The 10,867-nt window shown below is 40.5% G+C and overlaps 1 protein-coding gene across 3 annotated transcripts; it reads right to left on the bottom strand.

Annotated features, from left to right (window-relative positions):
- Positions 1-279: 279 nt before the first annotated feature.
- On the bottom strand, positions 280-7,250 carry LOC146713948 (uncharacterized). Of its 3 annotated transcripts, none has more exons than XM_085450550.1 (4): positions 7,217-7,250; positions 1,893-2,048; positions 1,556-1,651; positions 280-1,307 (listed from the first exon to the last, which is right to left on the bottom strand). In XM_085450550.1, the coding sequence occupies exons 2-4, from the start codon at positions 1,995-1,997 to the stop codon at positions 990-992; spliced, it is 519 nt and encodes a 172-aa protein (XP_085306676.1). In that variant the 5' UTR covers positions 1,998-2,048; positions 7,217-7,250; the 3' UTR covers positions 280-989. The 3 variants fall into 3 exon arrangements, with proteins under 3 accessions (XP_085306676.1, XP_085306674.1, XP_085306675.1); XM_085450548.1 differs by lacking the exon at positions 7,217-7,250 and adding an exon at positions 4,478-4,627; XM_085450549.1 differs by lacking the exon at positions 7,217-7,250 and having other exon boundaries at positions 1,893-2,053.
- Between the last annotated feature and the right edge of the window lie 3,617 nt (positions 7,251-10,867).

The following is a 10,867-nucleotide window of genomic DNA, read 5'->3' as shown; positions in this document are numbered from 1 at the left end:
TTACAGTAACATACAAAATTGAGTAAATACAATTGAAAATGTAAGTTAAAACAACAGTAACCAAAAGTTCAAACTACATAAAATATTAATTAGGAAATGCTGAAATGCTTGGCACATTTAACCAACACCATTACAATTATTTGTTTTTAAATAATGGTTCAATTTACTTAATATTTTTAAGTTAACTTAAGCAAAAACGTTAATTACAATTAAGTGTTTCATTCATTCATACATACATACACACATACACACACACACAGGAAAAAAGAACCACGTCAGTTCAACATTGTTCACAATGATTTATTTTAAACAGCTTTTTTGTGAATCACACATTTAGCAGATTCCTTCTCTGAACACAGTGAGCTGAAATCTGTTCTACATTCAGTGGATAGAACTTGGATAAAATTTCAGTCACAACAGCCTTATATAATAAAATTGCATCCAAATTGGCATGCTTGATAAAACTCTGTAAAACTGGCATATTGATGCTAACAACAAGAAAAATGTACCTGCCATACAAAGAATAAAAGTGGCTCAAGTGAACGCAGTGCTTTACCTTTTCAGAAAAGGTCAAATGACAAAAATAAAATTAAGATCCCAAAAAAATATAAATCCTGAAAAAAAAAACAAAAAAAACTTTTGCACTGTGACATAGTTTTTGAACATCTTATTTTGATTCCAAAAAATTGGGAAGATTATAACTAAAGAGTGACCAAAAAACATCCATAATTTAAATAAAAAGGTTTCAAAAAGGATTGCGCTAAAAAAAAAAAAAAAAAAAAAAAAAAAAAAAAACATACAGAAGATACTCTCCCATTTACACCTTAATGTGAATCTGGAAAGTTAATACAAAAACACAGTTTATGGTACAAACATTATTTATGAACAGGAATGTCAACACAATGTAATGTCGCAACTGAACCTTTTGATGAGCATTACATGTCACTTAACAAGTCTAACACTTTAAGAACAGCCCTGTGAAATTTTGTCTACAATGAACAGAGGTCATTTTTCAGTCTTTGAACCTTGACAGAAAGGTTTCCTGGATCCAGCTCCATGAACACTTTTTGAAATGCTTCAAATGTGCATTTGAAATTCTTGGGGTATTTCAGATCCAGAGCATAGCACAGTCCCAAAAGATAGCAACAGGCTTTGCTCAGATTCCCAAGTTTGCCCAGAACAGTAACGCCTTCAATAACAATACCCACATCAGTAGGTTCGCCTGACCTGTCTTGATTCTGCAGCAGGTAAATCTTCATCACCTCCTCAGCCAAAGCCTCTTCAACAAAGACAGCATCAGCACCGTCCTTTAAAAAGAGAAAGAACTGTTTTCAGCTCACATATTTCCAAACATTGAAACAAAAAGTTTCATTTGTATGCCATCACCGGTACTCATAATATGTGGACACTGTGCTCCAAAATCTTTGAGCAAATGCTATTCTTTTGTATGCTTTGAAGTGTTTTTTTTCTTTAGAACAGTATCTTAAAACTTTTCTATGATCTCACAAGCTAAAATAAACTACTAATATTCCTAAAACAGATTTATTGCACCAACCTCAAAGGTTTTGATTAAGGCACTTGGATCCTCTCCCAGATGGTCAATGAGACATTTGATGATGACTTCTCGTTTTTTCTCGATGGAATTTCCACTCTGTAAAACAGGAAGTCTCAACTGAGGCAAAATTTGCACATTTAAAACATGACTTACCATTTCTAGTAACATAACTATTTTTTTTCTGTTGTTGACCTGTTTTCACACCCACCATCAAGGTAAGAACACCTGTGGAGCTAAAATATTGAACAGAAACCTAAGAAAATCCGTTTTTAGTGGAAGGGCCTCTTCAATGCTGTGTTGGAACATTTTTGTGGTTAGAAAATGCAATCTTCCTTACCTGAAGCAGAAGGTTTAACTGTGCCCTGTGGCGTTGTCCAGCAGCACCTTTCTTGGCTTGAAACAAGGACAGGAGTTTGGATGAATACAAGTCCAACGATGACATGAACTTTGGTTCAAGGTTCAGGGTCGTGATCCTATGAAACTCTGCACTGACCTGGATGGGAGAGGACAAAAAACCAAGGACAAAAAATCTGAAGGCCAAAATTATGATTCAATCAAAAAAAAAATCTTTAAGTGGAACTACCATTTTTTGCAACCTGGACCTTATTTTCTAACATGCTGTTACACCCCGGCCTAGGCAACCGAAACTGATGAAGGCTGGAGCGGTCCCACTGACCCTCCAGCAGACGACGAAGGCTGGAGCGGTCCCACGGAGCCTCCAACGACGACAGACGGAGGCTGAAGCGGTCCTCCGGGCCCTCCAGCGATTGGACGAGCCCCCATATGTTACACCCCGGCCTAGGCAACCGGGGTGCAACGCAGGAAAATAAAAATAAGGCAAAAACACACGACAAAAAAACTAAAGCTCTCCACCAAAATCCCAAAACGAAAATATCCCATGACGAAAGTATTTACAACAGACTATTTATTTACAACAAACACACCAAACTATTTACAACACGGGGGAGATCGCGACCATGACATACTGAAACACAAGGTTTAAATACATAGAGGGAGCAATCAGGAAATGGACCACAGGAGGGAAACACAGCTGGGGCAAATTAGAACTGACGAGACAGGGAAAACGTAAACTGAACACACTAAAATAACACAGACTTTCAAAGTAAAGCAGGAAATACATAACAGTCACGCAAAAACAAAACACTGACACACCGAAACGTAACACATGCAAAAGATTAATTTACTCATCCAGACATAAATCCATATAAGTGGAGTTGTTCAGTATGCAGACCAGAGCCTTAACATAAAGTATTATCTTCCACTAAGCTTCTAAATTTTATGTTATGAATTGCTTGCACTATTTCCCTGTGAGATTGTATAATCTTGGAGGGAAGAGGCGGAGCCAGGTTGCCCTCTGAACCATCGTCTGCCAGGCAGCGATGCGAGAGGAACACACCTCCTCTGAAGTGGCGCAAATATTCAGAATCGCGTCAGCGACTTTACAGAGAAAGCCTTTCAGCTCCTCTGGCAGCTCTGCTTCCTCCACCTTCCTGGAGATGACAAACGCTAGCAAGTCAGTGTTGTTAGTCACTGCAGCTGACTGAACAGTGCATTGATGTGCGCGATCAGTGAACCTTGCTATCAGCTGGTAAAGTTTGGCGGGATGGGCCGGTTGCTGTCCAACGACCTTGGTCATTTTGGTGCCGAAAACTGAAGCGAGGCTCGGCTCTAGAGGGGGAACAGGCAGAAAACTCCGGTCTGTGAAGCCCTCTGTGAAGCCCTAGGTAGAGACCGGCGCTCTAATCTTCGCTGGCTCTGCTGCTGCCTCAGAGAGGTAGGTCATCACCGCTGGGAACTGGGCCCAGATGGGATCTGGGCAACGAGAGTGAGCGGAGCCATACCTTCCCGCCAGATCATCCAATGGGGGTGGAGCAGGCTGAGGGACGGAAAGTCCCTTCTCACCAGCTGCCTCCTGGATGATGCCAGGCAGATCCAGGAGCAGCGCACCAACAACTGGGAGCGGCGTCCTCGCCGACATGTGAAGGCCAGGGGTGGATGAGCGTCCGCTCATCCACCTCCCTTCTGTCGCCAGGCTGTCGATGGCTTCTTCCAGCGAGTACCTCTCTCTTAGCGGGAACGCCTCCTCAGCATCAGCCTTGAAAAAGGCTGACCTCCGCTGCTTTTCCTCTGGCGGGAGGAGCTAACAGGAGCGACAATAGGATTAAGGTGTGAGGGCGAGGTCTGCATGGTGAGGACCGAGGCAGCCCACGCAGACGGCATGTCGGTCATACGACATGATGTAGCCGGTCTGGCAGGATGGACAAAGGCGGATGGTCTCGCTGGACATCTTCTGGCTGGCTGAAGAAAAACGGCAGAGTCGATTTCCTGGTCTCACCGTAACTTATACTAGACCAGGGTGAGGCCCACACAGCAGGTGGGCGTGGAATAAAATACTTCAGTGCTGCGCGCACAAGGGGAATACCCACTTAAAGGACTGCGCCTATACTCATAGAATCTGGGGTTACAATACGTAACCAACGTTTCATAAAAATATTAAATTACTCTTCACTCTTTACTCTTCAGTAAAATCTAGTCTGTCGTTATGTGCTCCAGAGTTAGATAAGTGAGACAAAGGCACTTTGCAATCAGCCCAGTCATTCTTCAGTCAGGTTACATTAGCTTATCCTAAAACAAGTTAAGTGAACGGAAATTATTTATTGTTCCCTAGGCTTGGGAATGGTTTCAATTAGAACCATTCTGGTTTTGATTCAGATTCCTCATTTTGATTCAAATTCCTAGCGATTCTAGAGTCTTATGACAAATTAAAGCAACCTGGCTGCTGCAAGATCATCAAAATCACTAAGATGGTAGCAACATGTTTTTTCTCACTTCTCTTATGATGGGGGATCTAACAGACCAAAATTTATTTACAAGTGGATATCCCTTTAAATGTTCACTTACTTGGGAGACGTCAAACAACGCCGGCCATCTGTCCTTGATGTCGCTGACACTCAGCTGTTGGCTGATAATATCATGTCTTCTATGTGCAAAGGTTTTGCACATTAAATCCTTGATGGCTGTGCTGTTTTTCTTCTTACACTCATCAATCAGTTGTTGTCGCTCCAGTTCTTGCTGTTCTTTACCAAACTGTCCTGGATAGTGTGGCAGAAACAGCACTTCTCCTTTCCGTGCCTTCTTTATGTTCTTCGCTGGAGCCTTGTCATCAGGGTGCTTGTTCTTCAGTGAGTTGCAAGTAACCTCTGGAACTCCAAGACTTCGTAACTTTGACCTGTAATTTCCCATCTTGTATTTAAGACTATACATCCATCCCATCCAGCCATTACGACTGCCTGGCTCTGTCAGACATGGGTGCTTTTTGACCAGAGCCTCTGCCACTTCTCTAATCTGAAGGCCAGTAGGGTAGGCTGTGTAGCTGTACATATAATCAGCTAATTTTTCCATTATATCTGACTTGACTGAAGTATTGTTCAGCACAGTGCCATTTTGAACAAAGACTTCATTGGCATTTTTCAGTACAGTCTCTGTTGCCACAGAGAAAAGTGGAATGACAATTTCATCTGGCCATGGCATACTAATGGACCAAATCCTCTGATCAAGTCAGGATAATGCTCCAAAAAATGGTGTTTTGGAGTTAGTTTTTGCTCTGGGAAAACCTCCAATAGCCTGTTGCGATGTTCAGATATAAGTGTGTCCAAGTAGCAAATACTTTCCTCTCTGTGAATAGGGGACACAACAAGTTCAGTTATATCTTTTAGAGTCATAAGAACTTGCCATGCTTCATCATTTTTGGGAATCTTTTCCCCAATAATAAAAGGTAATAGTCTCAATAACGTCCAATTTTCATGTGCGTTGCCACCAATGCTTTTGCGAGTGGAAAAATTTAGGGGGATGATTTGGGGGCGATCTGTTTTATCGGTCCATTTGTAAGGAAATTCTGTTATGAAGTTATTGAGTTCAGTTAAGGAAAAGTAACGTTTACGGATAAACACATGAAGGCATAATGCTAATTCTAGTGGAATTATGCCTTCAAAAAGGTCGTGCAAAAGATCTGGAGGATACCCTGTGACAAAATGGAAATATTTTAATTTCCCTGTTAATGGACAACCTTTCTTCACACCACAAAAATGAACCGAGGAGGAATTTTCCTTTATGGTTTGGACATGTAGATCATAGTTCTCTTTTGTTCTTGGTGGAAAAGCTCCTGAACGAACTTCTTTTTGCTGAAAGTCTGAATGGTCTCCAAGGCAAAATCTACAGATGTAATGTCCAGAAAAGCTTTCCACGAGTCCACTAAGAGAATGAGCGCCAAGATTGTCAGCACAAACACAAAAAACAGTGCCCCTGATATATCTACCAAGCTGTGAACAAAAAATCCCGTCTCTCTCTAATGTTATGAGATCCTTTAAAAGTGGCTTGAGAACAGTTTCATAGCCAAAAGTTTTAACATCACTTGCCTTACACAGGAGAGCCAATTGAATTGATGTTAGCTGTGATCTCAGTTCAGTTGGTATATCAGCAAGTACCCAGTACACAGCTGTGACTTTGTGTTTTTTTCTTGAAGTCCCAAGTGGATTACAAATTTCAAAGTCATCCACATAGAGAACAAGGGAAATACTTAAGTCCTCAATAGCACAAAGTTGGTTTTGCTTGAAATATTGTCCATCGTGGAAAGAGGATAACTGTGAAGTGTTCAAATGTCTAGTTAATATACTGTTAACATCTTCTTTACTCAGTAACAGCTGCAAGGACTGAAGAATAGGCACATACTGAAAAGTGGAATTCTTTTCTGGATCCAAACAGTATTCTACTGGTTCAATAACACAGAAGTTTTCCTTGAAATATTTCTGTCTCTTATATCTTGAAGCAAAGGGACCATCAGGACTAAGGGCTGCACATAAAGGACTACAGTGACATATTTTTTCAGCCAATTCACTGACAAAAGACTGATCAATATTACAGTTATTCTTAATAAGAATATCACTTATTGACTTTGGAATATACTGAAGTGATAATGTGCAGATATAACTGAGCTGTTCCACCAAGTCATCCACACATTTACCAGAAACATTATAGATGCTTTCCAGTTTTAACAAGAGCACACCAATATTTTTCAAAATTTCATTTGTTGTTTCCCTTTCACAACCAAGTTCAGTGGTGACATCCAAGTCCTCGTGATCTTCTAATTCCAGTGCTGGTAAGAAGATTTCATTAGATGTACTGACAGTTTGCTTTGAAATCAAGTTAGTTTTAAAGTGCTTCCATGAACAAGATCTGTGCTTTCGACTTCTGTGAGTCGCATAAGTCCCACAAATGTTTGTCTTAAACTCACAACCATCAAAAACACACTCTATGGTTTCATGGCTTTTCAAATGGGAATTTATATGTTGAAAATAGTCTTTTGTGTTTGGGTAAAAAGAGTCACAGATTTTACATCTAATAGTTGGAAGGACCTCACACTCTTCCGTTTCATGCGAACTGTGAGACCTAGACAAGTGTGAGCGTAAGGCACCCCATGTCTTAAAAGAGCAAAATTTAGATTTGGCATTTGTATGACTAAAATAACCCACCACAAAACCAGTATAAATATTTAGGTGGTATCAGCATCCACTACTCAGCTTGTATAAAACAATATCATATCATTCCAAAATTTAACACATCAAGTCCTCTGAGTAAAATTACCTGCTTTACTTTGTAGTTGATGCAGATTTTTTTCTCCTGGTAGTGAAGATGGTGCTGAAAAAATACAAATCAAAACTTTATCATTACAAAACATGTCACTGAGTAATCTGCCATAACATCAATCTCTTATAAGAAATTTTAGCTTGGATTGAAATAAACATTTATTTATGTAAATTGGGAGTAACTATACTGGAAATGATGGTACTTTTGGCTTGACCCAAAGGACCAAAGCTTTTTTTTTTTGCATTATTTTCTGGGATCTGAAAGGAAGTAGGGCCCCGAGTCTAAATTTACTTAAGGCCCCATAGTACTTTGGACCGGCCCTGGATGAGGTAATCTGCTGACCCGGGCGGTCCTCTCAGCGTTCTCTCAAAAACTGGCCATGTTCGGGACAAAGCTGAAAGCAGCGTCTTATATGCTCTGAAAGACCCCACATAGAACAAGAAAGCTAAGCAGCATGGTTGCTGCTATGAACTGTTCCGCGGGCAGGTCTTCTTAGTTACCAAAGCCATTGATGACGTCTGTTCATCTCCTCCTGAACAACCTGACAGAGTGAGTCAGGCCGCGTGACTACCGCAGCTCCCGCACCGCGACTCAACAGGGCCATTTTCTAGAAATGTCTGAGCACACCTGCTTTCACGTGGTTCCTAAAATGCCCCCGATTAAACGGTCAGGTCGCTGGTACCGGGACATTCCGGTCAAATTACCCGGAACCCAGATAGCGACTCAGAACGTAAAAGGATAAAAGGGCGTGGTTTCCCACCGCCTTGACTGGAAGACGGGTTGAAAACTTAAATTAACGTGCACAAACACGCTGCGAAAAGTGAGCCACCATGACAAACGCTTTCTTCAGAACATGTTATAAAAGAACGGTGTGGATAAAGACAGCTAATGTAAGAATTGGTCACTTACCTGAAAACGTTACCAAGTCTGCAGTGGATGTGTGCCTGTCTCGTTCAACGTGCAGAAAATCTCCCATGAGGCCATGCTCCTCGCGCGCGGTACATGCCAAAGGTCATTAGTCTTACTCAAAGTTTTAAGTTAGTATTGGGGGACAAAATTATATTGATTTTGAACCATTAATAATTAAAGTTAAAGACAATGATAAATATGAATACCAGTGTCTCAGTTATTTTGAGTACTTTCTATGAGATATATTGAGTATATATATATGTGTATGTATGTATGTATATATATATGTATGTATGTATATATATATATATATGTATATATATACGTATATATGTATATATATACGTATATATGTATATATATATATATATATATATATATATATATAAGTATATACATATATATATATATATATATATATATATATATATATATATATATATATATATATATATATAAGTATATACATTGGGTTTTGGAAGCTGTTGTATTTACATTAAAAGAAATAAACATATGATCAGATTGGGGAAACAAATGGGCTTTACAGTGAGTGGTGCCAGAACAGCAGACCAAATCCAAGATATGACCTTTAAAATGAGAAGAAAATTTTATGTATTGTAGAAGCCCAAAACTTTCCAAACAGGAAGTAAAATCTCTGGAAAGGGGGATGTTATCATTGTCCACATGAATTTTGAAGTCACGAATGGATTGCATTTGCATTTATATAAAAACTGGTATCAATTCCATTATTCATTCACTCTCACATTCACACACTGGTGGAGGAAAGCTACAGTTGTAGCCACAGCTGCTCTGGGGCAGACTGACAGAAGCGAGGCTCCCATATCGCTCCATCGGCCCCTTTGGCCAACACCAGTAGGCGGTGGGTGAAGTGTCTTGCCCAAGGACACAACGACCGAGACTGTCCAAGCTGGGGCTCGAACCGGCAACCTTCTGATTACAAGACGAGCTGCCAACTCTTGAGCCACGATCGCCCCAACAATTATCAAATTTGGGGAAAGTACACAGAAATGAGTGACAAGCGCAGCAAAGTCATTCCTTAAAAATTCCTTATTTGGCTTAGTTGGCTGAGAAACAGCACATATAATGGTGGAAGTAGATCCAAGGAGCTGTACTGCAAAGTATTCAAATGAGTGGGAGGGTGGAGCAGAGAAGGGAGAACTTTCCAGTGCTTTCAGCGAATTATGGCGAGGCCGCCGCCTCTCCCGAATTGTGAGGTTGACAGATGTAAACAAACTAAGATGGAGTAGAGTCATTGAGGGAATTCATTAGGCTGTTGCCAGGTTTCAATCAAGCAAAGAAAGTCCAAGAGATCCTGGACGAGATGCCCCTTACCAGTAAGAGAGCGGATGTTTAATAGACCGAAGTTGACGCTGGAGTTACTATGTCTGACAGTAGGCTTAGCTCACCTAACTAGGTGGGCCAGCACATTGTGGTCAACAGCCACAGTCATGCAGGGAGGACGACGAGTTCTGGACCAGATGGACACTACTGAGTTGGTGTCATTGCTATTGAAGTTTCGCCAGACCCCTCGGTGGATGTACCTGCAGCGGGGCTTGAAAGTGGTGTCTGGATAGAGGCAAAGAGCCACAGGTGGAGAGACAGCCAGGCAAACGCGGAGTCGCAAAATTTCCGTAGCAGAGTACTGAAGCAGAGCTGTCGCCAGTAGATGGGCGATGGAAAAAAACAACCCAGGTGAGCACGGACCACACAGACACCCTATGGATAATGTTTCCTCTAATTTTTCATGTGTCTGAGCGAACACACAAACTCACTGAGCAGACACTTGGAACACTGTGAGCAACAGCAGACGTGTGCACTGTGGTCACGGCAGCATAGAATCCATCCAAGTTACATGGTTTATTAAAATAATCAAATTACAGCCTTTACATTTATGTCAGACTACTTTTAATTAACTGCTTTAGCCCACTTACAATGAACATTAAAGTAAAAATAACTTGAACTCCAATTTTCAAAACACAACTTTCTTTCTTTCTTTCTTTCCTTTTTTTTTTTTTTTTTTATAAAGCTCTGACTTGTATTATGAGTCTGTGGTCTGGGAGAGAGTCCTGCAACTCTGTGTGTAAAATACAGTAAATAATGACCAATGTTGGGCTATTAATTATATAGTTACTTCTTCAAAAAAGTAACTGAGTTATGCAAACAACAAAGTTTTTTGCAGCTGTTTACCTAAAAATGCAGCCAAGGCATTTTTTTAAATAAACATTTCAAACTATTTACAGAACAATCAGCTGTTCTGCATCAAATTTGATGCCACGCAAATTATTTGTGCCACTCCAAAAAATGATTTCTGTCCACTATGAGATAAAGGAGAACAACAGGCTGATACCTGCAGGCCTGACAACAGGAGATGTATCACTGCTGCAGTGTTGCCAACTCCTCAGTAAGGAAAATCGCTATTGGTTGTCCTAAAAGTTGCTAGAAGTCGCTAAATGACGTCATCACCTAATTTGCATAGTTGGTCATGCTAATGTAATTGTAACCTATGTTGTTGGAGAGAGAAATAACATCGTGGAAGAGACATAAAGTGAGTTAAAAATGTCCTAAATGCATTTAGAGTTTATTTAGAACTACAAATTAAATTTCTTTTAGCAATTATTGTTTTTTTAATGTCACAATTCCAACCCTGCTCCTTTACCCGGGCTTGGACCGGCAAAAGTGACCCGAAATAGGCACTCTGGTGAAGTTACTTTGTGTGTG

Source organism: Copadichromis virginalis, linkage group LG3, assembly GCF_057382275.1.
Source record: "Copadichromis virginalis isolate Kocher_CV1m ecotype Utaka linkage group LG3, C_Virginalis_male_GT1.1, whole genome shotgun sequence".
Lineage (NCBI taxonomy): Eukaryota > Metazoa > Chordata > Actinopteri > Cichliformes > Cichlidae > Copadichromis > Copadichromis virginalis.
Note: the sequence above shows the minus strand (reverse complement) of the source record. Positions and strands in the feature narration are given on the sequence as shown.